General features: G+C 41.0%; 1 protein-coding gene across 8 annotated transcripts in view; it reads right to left on the minus strand.

Moving 5' to 3' along the window:
* Positions 1-20,200, minus strand: part of HECW1 (HECT, C2 and WW domain containing E3 ubiquitin protein ligase 1) — a 251,651-nt gene that overhangs the window by 13,050 nt on the left and 218,401 nt on the right. For all 8 annotated transcript variants that reach the window (XM_071429780.1, XM_071429779.1, XM_071429774.1 and 5 more), the window contains 4 exons: positions 7,086-7,184; positions 5,570-5,699; positions 1,533-1,679; positions 669-783 (listed from right to left, as the gene is read on the minus strand). In XM_071429780.1, coding sequence (XP_071285881.1) covers positions 669-783; positions 1,533-1,679; positions 5,570-5,699; positions 7,086-7,184 — 491 coding nt within the window. The remainder of the gene's footprint in view (positions 1-668; positions 784-1,532; positions 1,680-5,569; positions 5,700-7,085; positions 7,185-20,200) is intronic.

The following is a 20,200-nucleotide window of genomic DNA, read 5'->3' on the forward strand; positions in this document are numbered from 1 at the left end:
CCCAAAGGCTGGGTAGTGACCAGCAAAGACTGAAACCTTGTATTTCAGGGGAGGGTATGTGAACCTCAGGAACTTTCCACTTGTGGTCCAGAACCGGTGGATTTCACATTTTTCCATCATCCAAGACAGCCTGGATAAATCATTCTTTAAAGCAAAACCAGACCAAGCAGCAGAGAAGGGGAAAAAAATCCAATTTGACATAGTTTAAGCTAAGGGGACAGTTAAACAAGATCTATACATTGTTGAAATGTAATTGGCAACTGTGAAATTCAGCTCCTGATTTTAGCTACCTGCTAAAGCCAGTAGGACTTGCGGAACTACTTTCTGTGAGGCTAAGAGTTCAGTCACAGTCATCTTAGGTGATTTGTAACTTTTAGATCTAATTGTGCAAAACCTTTTCAGTCTGTAATGGTCAAAACTCCTTCTAACTCTGCAGTAATTGAATAGATAAAATCTGGATAGAAATAGCAGAAGCAATTTCAGTAGTATAACACCACAACACCTGAACTCTTACTTTTTTTTTATTTCAGGAGTTATCCTTCACAATAACTTCCTGGACAAAATATGGTATTTTCCCTCAGGAAAGACAGAAAGAGAAGATGGAGCAAGACTTCCATGTTTTAGACTGAAACAGTCAAGATAGTAGTAAACATGAGCAGGCAGTTTACCTCCACGATATTCTGTGTTGTTCCGCCAGTCATTGAGATCTATTTCTGCAGTGCCAGCTATAACTAGCTCCAGTTCTCTGGCATCAAAAACAGAGACAAGCCTGGAGTCTACAACCTGGAACACAAACCACCTGTAAGCACAGTTCAGACTGGAAATGAAGCAAAGTCTTATAAACCTATGGTTCTGGTGGCCAACTCTTTATCCTGACAAAGTTTGAATGTTTGCATTCACATATTTGTGTACGATTAGAGAAGGGCAAGAATAGGTGACTACATGGGTTGGTCAGCAAAGCCAACTGGTTTTAACCCAGTCCTTGTAACAGTTCTGCCAGAAAGATGTTCTCAGATCCAGGTGTTCAGCAAAGATAAACTGCAAAATCCAGGGACAGCAATGGAGCAGAATCCGGGAATACCACCAGCAAGCTTGGACTGCACCTGCGGACTGACTTTCCTGGAACAAATCCCTGAAGACACAGTGTGTTTCATCAGATTCTCATCAAAGTGTACAATTCTTCACAATCTTTCTTTGTCAGGGACCCCTAATCCTCACCCAAAATCACAACATGGTAGAACAAAATTTGCAAATGCCTACTTCTCTCACTGTGTGAATGGAAAGCGGTGTAGTTCTTAACTCTTGATCATAAGTAATGCTTTATCACATTCAGAAGACACATTTCTTTCCTTTTTCCTTTAATCCTAAACCGCTATATCCAAGGTCTCTGTCTGTAGAGATCCAAGAACTCCAATTCCTTGCTGTTTGTGTCTGTTTAGTTGCTCTCTAGTGTACCAATGAAGCATTTAACCAGGGTGCTACTCATTCAGGTGAAGGAGGGATGACTGTGGAAGCATCACTTTGCTACTTACTTCGTAGAAGCCACGGACCAGGGCCTCTGTTTGCTGGACCACTCCTCGTTCCACTCGCCACTTTACCATTCTCTCGATGTACTCCTTTTTGTTCTTTTCTGTCACTGCTGTATTTGCCCCTCCAGACTTCAACTCTCTCTCTGTCACCTACAGAACAAAGATAAACAGTGGTGTAGCTTTGCACGGATCATGTTGTGTTTCAAACATGAGATCATCCAAGCCACAGTACAGGAAACAATAGGATGTAGAGGCAATCACAGTATTGGAGTAGCAGATTGCTTTGCCAACTGGAAGGGATATCTACTTGTCTCTTAGGCAACAAGTGTTACCCTTCCCCAAGTGCTAGTAAAAATGTTTACTTAGAAATGCAAACAGCTAAAGAAAGTATCATAAAATGAATACTCCCAATACACTACCTAAAACAAGACCTGTACAGCAACCTTGCACAGATAAATAGTCACTGTGGGGTTCAGAGTTTTGTGTCAGCCATCCAAACATGAGAAGAGTTTGTACTGTAAATAACTTTTTCTTATTTTAAGCAAGAGCTGCATAATTTCTTTGCACTTTAATAGTTAATTTAGTTGGCTTGGGTTACTAAAGCTTGAGATTGAGAAGAGATTTAAGGAATGAGTCTGGATCCCACCCAGCAAGCGCATACTCCTCCTCCCATGTGACAGAAAATTGTATTTGTCTTTCAATTATTTTCACATTCAATTCAGTTGATTTAAAAGGAAGAATATGTTGCTCTTGTCTTCAGTTTTCTGCTGCTATAACAATGATGTCCACCACAGACATTAAATGAACTGTATGAATATATATTCATTACTAGCATTATTTATATTATTATCTATTTATTAGCCCAGCAGACAGCATACAGCACAGCCAGTATTTAGGTCACCTTACTTGAGGGACCTATTGCAATATTATGAATTGAGAAACATTGACTGAGTCATCTAATTGGTAGCTTAGTTGAGAAACAGCAGGAACAAGTAAAGCTAGATGGAAGGAGTTAGGAATTCTTAACTGGTTCAGGTTAAATTCCAAACATAAATCATTGCATCACCATTATACAAGCAATGCTGCATTGTCCAGAAAGCAGGGCTCTGGCCCAGCTACCATGCTGTATTCTTCAAGGCTGTGAGGCATTAAGGTGTATCTGCCAATCCAAAGACTAAGTGTTGTCTAGCTTTAAGCATGACCATAATTCCAGATGTTCAAAGTTTCCTGCAAGATTTCCCACAAACACCTAGAAAACTATTGTTTTTTTAACTTCTCATTATCTGTATAAATTCAAATACTAGTAATTATATATGATTGGAGGCTAGCAATCAATAGCAATGTGTCCCTATTTCAGGGCTTTTGTTCTTAGGGGCATTAACTGCAGCTGTGAGCTACAATTGAGAATCAGGTTTCAGTGTAGCTCACTCCTTTTACCTGATGGGAACAATTGCCAGGGCTCAGAGACAGGCTGTATCCACAGAGAGCTCAGAGTAAGGCCTGGAAGAACACTTTCTACTGGGTAAAAGCATGAGAAAGTACTTTGGGTCACAAGCAACTGACACATCTCTGTCTTCTAAGTGAAATTCTCAAACTGTCATTCCCCCACCAGTAAAAATGTGTAATGCTTGATTTGACACTGTATCACTGCTGTTACAGGAGTGCTCTGGGTTCTAGTACACAAGAAGGCTGGAACTGATATGGAGTAAATTCTCCTTAAGAAACGACCAAGAAAGAGTATTTGGCCTGAAAGCCTTAGAAGTTCAATACACATAAGAGATGAGACAAGAAAATATGAAAGTAGCAGTGAATGGTCCATAATAAAGTCATTGTGGAAGAAGGACAGAAGGGCTGTAACCATCTACTATATAGCTCCTCAAGGAGACCGTATATTTCTCGTTTTCCTTACCCAGCTCTTGAAATCCAAATTCCCAAATATTAGCAGAGCTCCCACTGTGATCTACACTTGCACATGTACCAAGCAAAGCAATGCTCAGATGGCATTTAAGTGGTTAGATACTCTTGGCATGGAAGAATTTCCAACTAGGATCCATCTGTGAGCATAAAATATGACTGAAATTCTTTGTTATTTTGCTGTCAGCACTTAGTAAATTTCAAGACGAAAATCTTTCACTTAGGACACTTGGATTCTGACAGTTGTAATTCACAGTGAGAACCAACCTTTCTCCCCATCATTAGTTCTAGCAAAGTCAGTGTCCAGTACATAGACAACTGCATCAAAAAGTACTAGACAACTGCATCAAAATCCAACCTTTAGTGTTCTTTTACTTTTATACCACAGTATCCACAACAGATTGTAATTTTTTTCTATTCTATTTGGAGCCATCTCTTATCTTCCACAACAGACTCCTTTGTAACTGTTTTCTCTTTCCTTTGAGGAGAGTATAACAAGTAATTAGTGTGCCAAATGTTACCTTCAGATGCATCAAGGCAACTCAGTTCTTATTCAACTTTGTAGTCTTCCCTTGTAAATACAAACTTGTCTCATCTGCCTTTGTGAATATGTCTGTATGTTTCTGTCTGCCTTTGTGTATTAGTCTCATGTAGCCATATCTTCCAGGGAAACCACTGTACTGTCAATTCAATGTCATGCAAGCTCTCAGTTCCAAGTCCATGAAAAACTCCTGCATTTGAGTCTGTGGAAAAACAGTGTTATTGCTCCTACAGATGCTTCCTACTTTAATTCTTCTGCCCCATCCTTTTCATCTACCCTTAACTCTGCTCATCCTTTGTAACCTTTTGCTATATTCAGGCTAAATTTAGTTTTTAATATACTCCCTGAAGCCTTGCTTGCTTTCTGTTACTTTAAAGCTCATAGCTGAGCAGGGCTGGAATTCCTCCCCTCAGAAACTTGTCAAACTCTTCCCTAGCTCACAGAACTACCCTAGCTTTGTGCAATCCCTCCAGGAAACTTAACTGTCAAGTGGTGAAAGCCATTCTCTGGATATTCCTGTGGATACACAGTTTGTGGTGATTGGGAATGGGGCTGCAGCTGAGCCTCATCCCTAATGGACTACGACAGTGTAGGACCTGTGAACGGTATGGAAGGCAAAGAAACATGGAATGCTGATGTGTATTGACCAATCACAAAAGGGCAGTGAGGGCACACACAGGTGTGATGCATGTAAGATGGAGGGTATAAAAGGTCATATTCCACTTGATTTCTCTGCTCCTTTTGGCACTGTGTATCTGTTCCTTACAAGGTATCTCCATCCCCTGAGCTTCTGCAGTGCTTGGTGGGCTTCGTTCTTCAGCCTCTCTAGTTCTCAGTATCTCCTTGGAGATCCTTAACCATGGTCTGAATATTGTTTTGATTCCCTTCAATGCTTCCCAGAGATAGTTATAATCCAGCATGGTTTGCACCCATGGGCAAAGAGCACCAGGGTTTTGGTGCAACCCAAAGAATCCCACAGGAGACATTTATTCTGATTGCTAGACTGCATTTAAGCCAGTGTTGCACTCTCCCTAAGGGTCTAGTGATCAGCCAGGTTACAGAGAACTGTCTGACTAAGGTAGAGCTGAGCTGCAGAAAGCACAACAAATAGATGTACATACCAAGTTGGTAAGTAGGTGCAAGGCAAGTAAGAGACACAGAATCTAACAGGGAGATATTAGACAAAATAATGGTAAGGATTGCCAAGTCCTACAGCACCTGTGAAATGTTTTTTGTCCCTCCTAATCCATCCTTTCAGTCACATCAGCTTGAAGTTACATTGCTTGCATTCACCAAATGCCACATCTGTGTGAACTACACCCTGGAGAGAAGAGCTGCACTCCAGAGAATTCCTCATGCTTATCAGAGTGTGGCTCAACAGGCCCGTAGGGGGGCTGGTATTGTATATTATACACCCTAAGAATAAACATCTGCCTTGGAACAGGTGGCTTGAAAGAAACAGAAGATAGGAGAAGAAAATGTTACTGAAAGGCTAAAGGATCTGTTCTGACAGAAAGATGTTCATCATGCTCAACTTTGTCAGCTTCAAATTTGCTTTTCAGATGTTTTACATAGTTCTGCTCACCTGTCCAAACACCTCCTCGTTCACTGTGAAGGTTAGATCCAGGATATCTGTGATATTGTTATCCTTCATCCACTGCAAGCTCTGATGGAACTCTTCATCCAGGTACTCTAAGTCACTTAAATCACATGGCCTGATTGCAAGACAAGAAAAAATATATGGTCCTGTGACTCCTGTCAGAATGATTTCCTACTCAGTGTGTGAACAAATTTACTGAAGATCCAACATAAAACTGAAGTTCATTTAGTTTTGTTAACATCAAAGGCTGTTTTACAGACCCTCTTGAAGCAGTTCTGCAACTGTTTGCTTTGCATAGCTGGGCTCAAGGCCAAATCTGTTGGCTGCCTGCATTATTTGCTGTCAAAAGACACCCCTGGGGCTTGATTTTACGTGGATCTTCAGGATGCTCTGCACTTCATAGCACATGTGTCCCTTCAGCCCCACTGTGCTGTGCCTGGCTGCTTCCATTATCTATCATCTGCCAGGTGAGCACACAGCACTGACACAGGGCAGATCAGGCAGCCTAAATTTCTGCTAATAAGGAGCCATCCCTGTCTGCTGAAAGGACAGATTTGTTATGAACAGCCTGGTTTCTAACTCCCTAAAGGGGCAACAAGGATGCAGGGAGAACCCTAGGTTTCGGCCTATTTTCAGACTACATCAGGTACAATTGAGTGTTTGTACCCCAGCAATAATAATAGTTTTTAAAAACCCAACAAAGAATAACATGATAAAGAACTTAATGGACTGTAAAGACAGGTATCTTTGCTGATTTGGAATCATCTTAATTGATGAAGCTGTTTCAGCTAAGCTTTATTCTGCTCTTTAGTATTTAATTGCAATCTTGAGTTAATATTTATGGCTTTTTTATTGTTGTAAAAATTTTGTGTACCTTGTTTTACTTCAGTCTATTAATTAAAGAGGGACTGATTGCCAATCTAAATTAACCTGATAAACTTCAAATTGAAAGTAATGTATTCTTGGTAGCTTACACTTACTAAAATAAAAGACAAGAGAAGACCAAAAAAAACATTCCCTGGTTATATCTACATGAACATTCTTAATTAACCCAACTTATGTTTTAGAATGAAAAGCTACTCTGCCAGTGAGGCATGACAAATGATGTATTTTTGCTTAATATAACCTCTGTCCTTTTTTCCTTATTATTTTGTTTCATTCCATTAAGGATGTTTTTCAGTCTTCCACCTGGCTGAAGGTGGAATAACTTTGGAATAACTTTTCACCAGTAGTAAACTCTGGAGTTATGTGTCAGAACTTTCTGACGTGTTTTTCTAAATGTCATACTTATTTATTTTTGTCAACATAGTATTTATGAATGGCAAATTCTTGGAGAAAGCAAAGAAAAATTAAAATATGTTCATTTTCTATCACAGAACAACAACCCAACAGCAGAAAGAACTTGAAGGTCAGTGTGCTTGAAGCAGCTCCCTGAGGGTCTGTGTCTCTATAGGACTCCCTGTGGGATGCTGTTTGTGCATGGTTGTGGGGTTATACTCACAGCCTTAGCAGGGCTTTGTAGAAGGGCCTTGTGAAGAAAGCATCAAGAAGGTACTGATGGATGAGAGCCAGGCCAAGAATACGACCGCTGAACCTGAACCTGGGAAATAAAAATGCAGAGTTAATGAAGTGTAACTCAACATTTCCAGTATAGAAACTTACACAGTTTTTTTTTTGTTTGTTTGTTTCTGAATTAGTTTTTCACATTTATTCCCTGATTTTTTTTTTTTTTCTGAGCAGACACTAAATGCCACTCCTCCCATGTCTGATCAATAATGGATCTCCCTGATGCACCTCCTGATGTAGCCATACCTGCAGCTGGCATGTTATGTGCTCTCCTGTGCCAAAGCAATGAACACTCACTTTCTGTTATCTCTCGTTCAATGTTCTGATATAGACTGACTACATCCAACACAGTATTCGGCCAGGGAAATACTGTAATGCTCCACCTCAGCAGAAAAAATGCTATCTTAAAAGAGATGCAAAGGATGTTTGGAGACTCAGTATATCCAGTTTCTGACAAGCAACAACCCTGTCTGAAGTGGGGCTTTAAAGTACTTTAAAAGGGTAGTGAGTTGACTTGATAGGGAAAAACTGTTCAAATAGTTCAGCTAACTGTTGTGACCAAGGACACATTAAAATCAGCATCTAAAGTTCAGGCACACTGTTCCAGACCACTTTCTTAATTTTGCTGCTCAGCTGTTTTCAGTATTTACACACTCTGTTTCTTTCTAAGAACAACCACCCCCAGCCCCACTACAGGTACACTCAAATAGCGCCCTGCCCATTATAATCTGTGACTTGTGATGATAAACTGTTAAATTTTTCTTCCTATGATTTCTTCTATGACTTATTCTATATTTTTTCATCAAACCTGCTTTTAAATCAATCATCCCAGACAGAAAACCACAAAACTGGTGTGAGTCCAGGTGAGTTTGATTTTTGTAAGAACAACCCCCAACAGCCATTCAAAACTTGCTTATATGTAAGAAAGGAAAAAATCCATCACCCCAAATGTGAGCACTCTGAGCTGACTGGTAACGCAGAAAAGCTTTACTGCACAAAAGATGAGAAACATATCAAAAAGTGTAGAAACCATTCCTTCAACTTACAGGAATCAGTGCAAAGACCTCTCCTGCACATGAATGAAACACAAGTCTGATTGTAATAAAGGTGGCAAAGAATATCTGTTCAATCAACTGAATGCTCATGGGACAGAACAACAAGTGCTTAGTATGTCAAATGGGGCACAAAATAGCCTGCTGTGGGCCCAATTAGCATTTACATCACTACAGGAGCTGCCTCCGGGTCCCCTGAATCAGAGAAAGGTGCTTATGATATGCAGCTGACCAGCCACAGAAGAATGATTATATTACCCCTTACAGCTGTTTCCACAGCAGCAACAAAAGGCAGCTGTTGGCTCTAGTTAGGGCCTGCTTCACTTCACTTGTGCTCCAGTGCAGCGCTTCCAGCAAAAGGCAAGGAAACGAGGGGCAGCTGATACAATGAAAGCACAGTGGAAGCCAGACAGCTCAAACCCCAGAAATGCTGAACCTGTAATCCGTCAGTTTTATAGCACCTCCAGGATCCATAATCAAGTCCGTTTGTCCTAAACAGCGCGTGTCAGCTTTTTTCATTTTGTTCTTCAACCTCATCCATCCCCGTAGGTTTTGAAAGTGAGGACTGAATGAAAATGCTGGGGGTGTTCCTCACCAAGTGCTCACCCCACAGCTACTCAGCTGTGTGGGACTGGGCAGACAGGAGCCACCTGGAATAAAGCAAAAGTGAACTGCCAGGAAAGATTTGGGAATGTGGCTTCTCCTAAGAAACTTCTTGAATGTGTGAACAGCATCCCTCTTCTCCTTGCTGCTTGTTTCACTTCTGCATGGCTTTGAGGGCATTCCTGCAAAGCTGACGTGAATAGGTCGTGCACCTACACTAAGGTGTTTACAGCTAGGGACACATGTTCCAGGGGCCATTAATGGAAAGCCTGATTTGAATCAGTGCCTTGTGACAGAACTGCATCAAACCATCCCAAAGCCACAGGCAGGATTTCTGTGTGAAAGGTCCAAGCCTGGCACACCAGCCTAAGAACACATGGGATAAGTGAGATGAAATAATTAATAAAACGTTGCCACTGCTGGTGCCTATCAATACAATGGATAAAAAAGCTGTGCTGCAGACTGTATTCCCTGGCAGCTCTGTACCATCCCAGAAAAACATGGTGCTGTGTGGCCAAGGCATGTCAGCTCTCCAGCCCACAAACCCTTCTGCCCCTGCATAGAGTTTGGTATCTCTGCAGAGACTTGCTATACTTGACTCTCTTCTGAAGAATGATGTAGTAGAAGGTTCTCTGGCCCCTTGTCCCTGCTGGACAGGGCCTGGGACCAGACATGACACTTCTCTGGTCCAGCACTGAGAAATATGGACCATGGTAAGTCAGCAGATTCCTATCAACAGGAGCCATTTGCTGTCTTTCTCGGAGAACAAATACACGTTTTATCTGTGTGTGGCTCCATTCAGTTCATCAAGCTGCCACTACACTCAGACAAGCATAGCAGTTCCACTTAAAATGTATCAAAACTTACAAAAAAGTAAGAAGAAACAAATCGCCCTCCTTAAAAAAGCCAGTTAAAACAAAGCCAGACTTTTGTGTTTATTTCTTCCTAAAAGATTTAGAGCACGGGTGAGATTTAGAGGTGGGTAAAACAGTCCTTTCAGAACAAAACAAGTTTTCTTGACAGAATAAGCAGCACAAAGGTAAATCCTGGCTCGAGGGCACATACCTTCCTTAAGCCTGAATTACATTTATCTTTCCAAGGAAGTGTAAAATACTTGTTTGGTTTCTTTCTAGCAGAAAAGCTAGTTTAGGAGAGGCGGGGAATGCAGGGTCTTGCTCTGGCCTTTTCTTTCAACACCCTTCCCTTTTGGAGACAATGATTGAGTCTGAGTAATGTGCTCCAGAGAGAGGGTAAATGCAGGAGGCAGTTAATGAACAGGAAATGGTGGAACGAGAGACAGAATTAATGAGCAGTGGAGTTGCTCTGGTTCGACTGCCTATTGACACTGTTCGTCCACTCAAAAAGGACATTGTGTGCACCTGTTTTCTGGCTTTTAACAGCACTACTCTTTGACCCATTTGCAGACATTTCCACTGTACCCAGCTAATTCCTTTTCCTTCTGGAGGCTTCAGGTGCCCCTGAAGCAGCCACAACAGCCCATTGCAAAGTAACAGGCTCACTCCCCTCGGTGGGACTCTGTGAATACTTGCTGTATATCCGTGTGCTCAGGGAGAGACAAATCCATGCTGTAGCAGCAACTAGGCAATACATTTTCCTCCCACTGCAGCTGAGTCACAGGAGATTTAATGTACTCTGGTCCTTATTATACAGCACCCGAGCAAGGCAGGACCCACAGTGACCCGCAATTTGGTACAGGGCTCCTCCTTAAGGTTCAAAGAATGGAGCTCTACTTTATATGACAGTTTTTCCCTGGATTCAGATGGATAACGATGTACCTTGAAAAAATTGTAATCTGTGCATACAGAGGAAGAACAGTCTTTATCATTCTACTGGGAATGCCTTGGGAACCATGCCTTGTGGGCTAAATTAGGTACGGTGTAAGAAACTTCAAATCCTAAAAAGAGGATGACCTGATGGAATAAAAAAGATTGAAAATCCTGCAAACCTTATATCACTGAAATACATCAGCTGCATTTAAATGTGCCCTTCTTGGTGCAGTAGCTTGTGAAAAAATATTCAAAGTAGGGCTTGAGAGATATAAATATAGCATGGTTCACATCAAATTTGAAAATGTCACTTTCCTTTCACAAGACTTGCTTTCTGTAAGTGAAATTTACACATTTTGTTGCACCAGTTTTAAAACTCTTGACTGTTTAATCATGCAGATGAACTTTTGGCCACCCAAAAGACAAGCTGAACAAACAAGGCTACACTGTGGTCCAGGGTTTCTGTCCTTGGCAGCTCTTCTGAAGACAAATGATATTTGTCAGGTGGATCCACCTGGACAGCCTATTAGTCCTTTCACAGTGGGAGAGACTGGATCTAATCTCGATCATTATTAGATACCAGAGACTCTAAGAAGAGGAAAATATCTATAAAGGCACAATCATGGGAAATACTTCACCTTGAACATGTATCTCATTAGACAACAGAGAATTCAGTCACAAAATGAAAATTTGTAGGAAACTGGGCATCATGGATTCAAGAGGTTGTGGTACAGTTTGTTTTAAAGCACTGTTAAAACTGCCATTGTTATGAAGACACTTGTGAACAACCTGAAGGCCAGAAACTGCTGATTAAAGGAATTAAAAATCAATTCTTATAGTCTAAAATTTTGTGATTTGCAGTCTTTTGATATGAGGGGGGAGACAACATGCAGAGGAAGATGTACTGAGTCTAGGAATTCTGAATTTTGGTGTTATCACCAGCACTAGCACTTTTTAAAAAAAGAACTTTTTCTTTTAATGCATGAAAGTGATAAGAATTTGTATTTTGCAAAAAGAGTTGACCAGCAAGATGGTTACAACAACTGTGCATGGACTCATACATTAAGAATTTTAAGCAATACTGGCAGTGTGTCAGGCACATGCTCCAGAGGTCTGTGTCTAGATGTTGGCAGTACACATCCTTGTGTTGGCTCAGTGCTGGACATGGCCAACATGTCCTACATGAGCTACACCTACAGAGAAATGATCTAGCAGAAGATCAGGTCACCTCTACAAAACCTTGTCAGTGGATCAAATCCACACCTCTGTCTATCAGCCCTCATTAACAAATGCCTTTCTTTAATTTGGTGTGCACATGTAAGCCCTGCTCACTCAAATGAAAGAACATCTGAAGGGGCTAATGGGATGACATGAAGCATTCTTCTGTCAGGAAGGTTGAGCCATGCAGGCTGGGACAGCTCACATGTTCTCTTTATCTGACTTGCATCTGCAGACTCCTCTTTTTCACAGTGTCATTTGGCCTCGTGGCAAATGCGATCCATGTGTCTGCAGGTTCAGAGGTGGATGCTGTGGCATTCCAGCACCATGCCTCTTCAGTTCAGGAATCTGATGACCTCATGTGTCATTAATATGAAAGGAATGGCTCTTACAAAGGCTGGAGACAGAAGTTCATGAAGTCTTAGCACATTAAAGAGAAAAGGTAAAATAACTCCTAAATTAGTCATAGAGGAGAATTCCAATGTAAGGAGTAAGAGGAGTACTGTTGGCTCATCTTCTTTTCTTATATCCATCTCTAATACAAAGAATCCTTAGAGAGATCAAGATCTTAGAGAGACCAAGATACAGTGTTGGGTCACATTTGCACAGCATCTCCCAGTGCTGCACTGACTCCAGTAACTAACCACACTGGCATCCCACATGAGAATTTACTCTAGGTACCTACAAGCTTCTTTTGAAGGAATGGTAATGACTCACCCCAAGCAGGTTTTGGTTTTACCTCCTGTGCATTATGTTCTAAATACTGAAATGGATCTTATCTCATATATGGTCAAAATTCATTCCAGGTTTTCATTCCAGGTTTACTGAGTTTGTAAGGGGAAACTCCATACTTCCTCACTGTGAAACCATAGAAAATTCTGTCAGGTAAGCTTCATTTTTCAATTAAAATGCAAAGAAAACATTTAGGACTACTGACATGGAGCAACTGTGTGTGCAGATTTCCAGCCTGGAAACTAAAGAACCTTAAATAGTTAAGAATCTACAGGGATTGATTCCTGCTGCCCCAGCAAATGTGACTGGGATTTAATAGTGGCTCTTTTAATAATGGCTCTGCTACTCAGAGCCAAGGCATTTCATTCAGACATCAAAAGATCAAGAAGCATATTCCATGAGCCTCTCTTTGATAATCCTGTGTGCTTATTAGGCCTATAAAACTTAGGGATTTTATTGATATTTTTAAGGAAATTTGTTACACTCATTCAAGAAAGCACTAGCCTCTCTTAAGTAGCCCCTACTGTAAAGTGGAACAGTCCAGCAAACCTGCTTGTGCAGTGTCATAAAATACAAAGATAGTGCTCAGAGAGGATGAGAAATATAGGTGCATCACCCAAGAACTGGAATTAAACAAGAAAAGAAATAGGGTGAAAAATGATTTTCAGAAAGAAAAGCAATGTGGTACGAAATTTCATTTCAAATCCCAAACAGATAATTTTCTTTACATGAAAACAAGCCTTTCTTTAGATATTTTTACTTTTGGTAGGCACCAGAGTTTCATACGATGAGTAACTTTATGTGAGCCAATCTCTAATTTTATTGCTAATTTGTGCATATATTTTCTGCTGCAAAAGGTCAGTACAATACTGGCACTTTAGTTGCCTACTTCTATTTTCTGGATCTATCTGCAAGTGGAACACATTTCTCAGTACCAAGGAGTAGCCACATGAAAAAGAACTATTGCTTACATGTGATGGAAATGTGAACTATCCATGTCCTTCTAAATCTCTGGAGCTCATGCATCCTAAATTAGCAACTAAACCTCAAACCATTCCTGAAGCCTAAATTACCAGCAACTGAAAAACAAAGAGATAATCCAAACCTTATTGCTTCTTTATTTAACCTAATCAGATCCTTCAAGTCTTTTCCTTGTCCCTAACCTAGCCATTTGTTCACTCAAAATATCTTTTCATCTTTCTTATGTCCTGGCTATATCCACCACAAAAGAACTGACTGAAAAGGTTAAAAGACTAATTGTGTCACAGAGAAGAAAGCATGAATTTATGGCAAAAGCTGCAGGCTATTCTGCTTTATCCAGAAAAATGAGAGGCAAAGATATTGTAGATAAGGGAAATTCATAAAATCCCCTTGGGTTTCTCTTCAACACAACGCATCAGATGGTTCCTTTCCTCCACACAGTAGCTCCAGATAAACACTCACACGGACAAAGGGTTCCAGCTGCATTAGCTCAGCACTGCAGCCAAGTCAGGGAGGCCCACGCTGGAGTTGCTGGCACTGCCTTCTTGCACATGAGCTGAACTGTGCCAGAAGTTCTCACTGCAGGTGCAGGAATTCCTCTGCATGGGGCCATGGCAGGCACACCAGCCTCGGTGTCATGGGCTGTCTGAGCACCAGAGACACCACGCATTGGAAACGGAGAGCTGATTTCCAGGTCTGCCTTTAAATCTTGTAAGGAGATTAAAAATGAACATGGTCTCTCTCTGCAAAAAGAAATCTATGCTAGGTATCATTTTATCAGTAACATGTTCCATGAATGCAGGGGTTTGGAGGAGGAGAGGAGGAGTGTCCAAGTGCTGAAATGGCCATCTCTGCTTGCAGAGCCATCTCTCAGCCTTAAGACCACGATGCACAGTCATCCTCCCCGGGGAGAACCCCTGCCAGAACACAGCAGCACGAGCACCACTAACCTCCATCAGCACCAGGTTGCCCTTAGCTTCTCTTGCTGGTACAAGGGATAAGACACACTGGCCTGGGAGACTCTTGGCAAACACTCCTCTGCCCAGCAGCTATGGAGGGGATCCAGACTGAGGTATGAGCTACTGGCTAGCAGAAAACAAACCTCTACATTTTGTGATTCTCAGATCCTGGACTTTATTGCTGACTGGCAAATCTCAAAGCAGAGAGATCAGCTTCCAGAGGAGATCAGTGCAAATATTTCACTGTGAAAATTGACAAAACTTAAATACAAAAGTAGAATACTTATCTGAAGGTATCAAGAAAATAAGTGATAGAGTCAGCAATGGAATCACAGTCCTCTGAGTCCCTTCTCCATTCTATTTGTTTAGTCTATTTGACATTTTATATGTTTATCAGTTTATCATGAGCTTATCATCAGTTCCTGGTAGTTCAATTCAGTCTGATGCTTATGGCTTGTTTTATTTCAAACAAGCAAAAGAACATTTTCATCAAAGACTTTGATTTCTCAGTCAAAGACTTTGGAAGAGTTGTTGGTGGGCACTTTGCAAACCTATGAATTGGTGAAGTTTCAGACATCACATGACTTATGTTTGCTTTCAATAGCTTTTCCACGTGTTGAAACAAACTAGTCAAGCTACGGGGAAATCCACAGATTCAGTCATCTGCCAGACAAGAGTGTCATAAAAACACAAGCTGAATGACTGCACATTTTCCTTCAATGGCTAACTACAAACACTGCAGCCACAATAACTGACTTATTCTCAAAGGAGGCACATCCTCTCCAGCCTGTCTGGGGTATTTAAGCATGAGAGAGACTGCTCATCATAAAGCCCTGGTAAGCACCCAGGAATGTTTACCCTGCGTGGTGAGAGGTGATGCAGATATCCTTGAGCTAACTGCAAACAGCTCACGGGCAGTGCAGAGCCCTCTGGACTTGCCACCCCTGTCCAAAGCCACACACCTGGGTCTGCACTGTGCTGCAACTTGGCTAAGGATGCCTGTCTCTCAGAACGAGGATCCTCAATTGAGCAATGTCAGAAATCTGTGTGCTGATAGTCAGACATGCTATGAAATGCTTGGCAGTCCATTACAGGTCTTGTTTTGCAAATCATTGAATACTTCCAGCTTTTACTAATATCACTGCAAACTGACCACTCTGATCCTCTTCTGGGAACATGCAGAACAGCAGAACCTTTGCATTTGTTTTCTGAAGCCTAAGAAATTTTTTAAATTTTCTTTACAAATCTTTCCAACATAATTAAATAATTCCAGTTTTTAGTATGCCATTTTCTGCAATGGAAGAATAAGTCACAGGGTACAAAGCTTCCTTCAATAAGCCACAAGATGCTGAATGTATACTTCTGTATTCTTGCTATCACATGAACTTTTCTCTTAGAGGGTGACCAGCTTAGAATTTTTCTCATCCTCCATAACTTTATGGGAATTTTGAAAAATGTTCCTCTTCCAAGCTGGGGCAAAACTGAAAAACATTACCTTTCTCCCTTCAAAAACATACATATCAGATAAATCTTTAATATTCCCCTTTTCTGGAATTCAATGTAACACTAAGGTAACATACTGAAATAAACAAATAAACATACTTTCAATAAACAAATGAAACTTCCAACTTTCAAAAAATCCCAGGGAGAGGCCTACAGAAAAAGAAATGCCTTTGCTACTCAAAAATGAATATGGGTGATTTACTGAAAACAATATTGCTCTACAAGCAGTCTTTCTTTTGATGTATGAATTGTGTTACTTACAAAAGAAGATTATCTTGGGAATTTCTGCACCTGCTTTAGCTGAATTTGCTTTACCTTACTGAAGTCTGAATAAAATGCAGTGAGAAGTAAGGAGGGGAATGATGACTGAGCAATACTTCATAGTGACAGCTCAGCCTTGCCATTCCAGTGTGGCTGGAACAGGAGATATGACAACGTTCATCACTCACGGGGAGTTTTTCACCACTACCAATACACAGACAATCACTGCCCATCCTGCTGCTTCCCTGCAGGCCCACGTGCTCAGGGACAGCAAGGATCTCACCCTCTTCTCTGCCACATGCAAGGTGCAGACACTACAGAGATTTTCATGTGAAGCCTCCCTACCATGGGCAGATTTAATCTGCAGCGTTGCAAAAGACTAAATGGCCCTAAGCAAGGGAAAAACCCATAAATACGACTTTTGTAAATACAGAACAAAACAGAACAGCTGCCTTTCCCTCAAACCAAACTCTAATTTGGAAGAAGTGCTACAGACACTCTGAGACTCAGGGAAGGGAAAAGGGCTAGAGACTGTGAGAGACATCTCTTCTTTCAGCTCATAAAGCAACACCATTCTGATCCTCAAAAGAGCTTGGAAAAAATTCTCTAGTAAGAGAGAGAAAGTCAAGAGTAAGGTAAATATAAAGCAGAACCTTTTTTTAAAGAAAAAATGGTTGCTGTACAAGCTCTGTTAGGAAGAATGTTTTTTTCTCCTTCAGTTTTGGTTTGCCTTTAATCTTCCAATTCCTCCTGACCCATAATAAATAATTAACCAGCTGTTGAGGCAGGCTGTATGTGATACAGTCATACATCAAACTTAATAGGAAAATCAAAGTTTACTTAAGTACAGGAGGCACTGAGAGAGATCACAGTGCAGCAGCAAGAAGGCATTTCAGTAACATACCCTTTTCACACAGTGAAAAGGTCTTATAAATTATTTCAGCTGCACATTTATTTTAATATCATTCTTGTCCAGAAGATTTACAATAGTGCTTGAAAATTTCTCATGCAGACATAATTTATTTAAAATAAGATATTGCTAGTAATTAAAATTTATGGTCTAACATAACATTAAATGCTTTGGTTTTCTATGGTGCCTTTCATCTGAAAATTTCAAAGCAGTTCCTAGCAGTACTGTACATCAAACGGAATTCAAGTTGATTACATACTAGGAAATCTCTTCAGATGGAAACTGAGGCAACCAGGCAATCATCTAATTTCAAAAACAACTGGATGTAGCTTGATGCCTCACTCTGGGGTGCATTATCTGATTTTTAAGGGGATGATTTCTCAGTGTTTAGCATAAACAGGCCCTTTCAAGATGGCTGCAAAATTGGTCTCCTAAATTAATTCCTCCCCCAAATGCAGACCCACACAAGTGGCCCTTTTAAGCCCAAAACCAAACTCAGTGTTTCTAACTCCCTGACTGAACAGGTATTGGGCCATATATAGGTTGCCTGCCACAAAAGCTGAAAAGTCAGAGAGATTCATGAGTAATTCAGACCACATATTCCTAAGAGCTCCCTTCAGTCAATGGAGAGGAGTAATGGCTGTTTCCAGACCTCCTGCTTAGATGTTATGACTACATTTCTCCACTGTTTCTATAAAGAGCCAGGGAGTGTGCCTAAATCCATCCCATGAGCTGGTCTGCATTGGAATACAACCCATTAGATCATAAGGCAATTTGTCACTTTCTTTAAAAACACTTTAATTGAAATAAGTCAATCTCTGTGTAGAAGGATTAACGGAGGTTTGTTTCCTATAGATCTGCCTCTGATGGCCCCACATTACCACACTGCAGTAGCTCCCAGTTCCTCCTGCACATTTCTGCTAGCACTTCCCAGGCTTTGGAGTATCTCCAGTTTCTCCCTTCTGTCTCCCCTGAGCATGCACAGCTCTGCCTCACATCCCCGAGCTACCGAGCAAGATGATGTGGCTGCTTTGCAGCCTGTGCCTGGGATGGACCTGTCAGCTCACTCATGCTGCCTGACCAGCTGTGAGGACAGACAGCACATGGCCAGCTGTGAGGACAGACAGCACACATCCCTGCTGAGCTCTTCCCCCACCTCTCTGAGCCACTCTTCCGTGGATCTGTCCTTCACACAGACACAAGTTTGACAAAGCTTTTAGGAAATTATTATCTTCAAGACATTTACCTTCCTGTCAGACAGGTCTGATTAGGAATCTGATTAGGAATCTGTCCTGATGGATAGGCAGGGCAATTGCACAAGGCACAACTCATAAGGAAACCGGGGTAAGAAAACCAACCAAGCTCTCTAAGGAGAAAAGACAGCTGCAGTTGCAACATTCTCAGTTCTCCTTGGCCTTATAGTAACAAAAAAAAAGGGAAAAACAACACCCTGCATTCTCTAGCACGCTACACATGGATAGTGCTGGTTATGTGGTTTCTCATTTACACAAAATAAATAAAAAGGCTGTTCAGAGGTTAGCTGGGGCTATGCCCCCACAGCATCATGTAGGCAAAGGGAGCTGCCTTTGCCCGAGTGCCAGAACACGTAAAAGCAACAGAGGCAGTGCCATCCTGCCTGAAGCAATCAGCCCCAATGGGAGACAGCATGTATTTGCTCAGCTCAAGCAGTTGCAGTGACCATGTCAGCTGACTTGGAGCACAGGGAAAGCAAGATCTTGTCTGCATGGAGAATGGGTGCACCAGGCTTCCATCTGCCTGCAGAGTGAGATGCATTCATGCAAGTCTTCTGTCTGACTCTGCTCAGTGGCACAGACTAGAATATGAGAAGGGGGACTAGAGAGAAGAAAGAAAATTCATTATGAGAAATGAATGAAGAAAGTCCTGCCACAAAGCAGTTCTAAATGAGCATCAAATTATAGAGTTCATTAGGACAATCTGTCCAGCAATAATCTACAACTTCTGGAGACCTGAGCATTGGGTCTGAGTGTATCATGTCTGTGGCCTTCAGTAGGATTCTGAACAAAAACATTTTACTCACAGGTCTTCAACTTTCTAAAGGGTCTGATAAACAAATGCATTAATTTTCATATAAAGAGAAACAAACAAAACACAACAGGGCTTCTCTGAGATGGATACAAAATGCTAAGTATGATTAGCAAGCTGTAAATGCCTCTAAGATAACTGTAGCACTGGGGTGCTGCTCTCTGGCTGCATAAATGTCACAGCAAGGTCCACAAATGCTTACTATTACAAAAACCTATGCTGTCACTAATTCACAATGAAAACACAGAAAAAAGATGTTTCAAGTTAAGATCCCTCAGATCTCCAAATGAATGTCTGTGAATGATTTTTTTCTGTCTAGGCCATTTGGCCTTTTATGCAGAGGCTGGGCTTGTTTTCACATTTTTTTCTTTTGTTCCACATTTTGCCCATTTATGTGGAAAAGGGTGAAGTACCTCCAGAGGGGGTGTATTTCAGAAGATGTTTTCAAATATCTAGGCAAAAAGCTAGACACATTTACCTAGATCAGATAGAATGGCTCATTACTGGAACAGATTAAAAGCAGCTTTTCTGGCTATGAGCTTCAGGTACATTCTGTAGCATGCAGATAAAAATATATCATCAAACTTCTTTAGTCTAGGAGTTGTATCTGTCCTTTCAGATAGAAGGGGATTTAAAATATTTTAACTTTAAAAATGTGGGATATCTTATATTTTGTGTGTGCAGTATGCACATATGTTAACTGAAGGAAAAAGTCTTATTCAATGGAAGCTTGCAGGAAAGGTGTTAAATCTCAGTTTCTCCATAAATGAGAAATATTTTCCAGTCATTATGTCTCTTTCTTAACTTGGCATATATACAACTAGTCTGTGCTTTGATGTGCTCATTTTGGACTCAGAATGCTGTTTGTACAAAGAGCAAAGCATGAAATAAGCCACTAAAAGGGGCAGAACTGTAACTTTTAGGCTGGGGAAAAAGAGCAGTGTATTTCTCCATTCTGCCAATATGAATAAAACTTCACA

The sequence above is a fragment of the Agelaius tricolor genome, unplaced genomic scaffold, assembly GCF_023055355.1.
Source record: "Agelaius tricolor isolate 1412-34295 unplaced genomic scaffold, bAgeTri1.0.p SCAF_6, whole genome shotgun sequence".
In the NCBI taxonomy this organism is placed as follows: Eukaryota; Metazoa; Chordata; class Aves; order Passeriformes; family Icteridae; genus Agelaius; species Agelaius tricolor.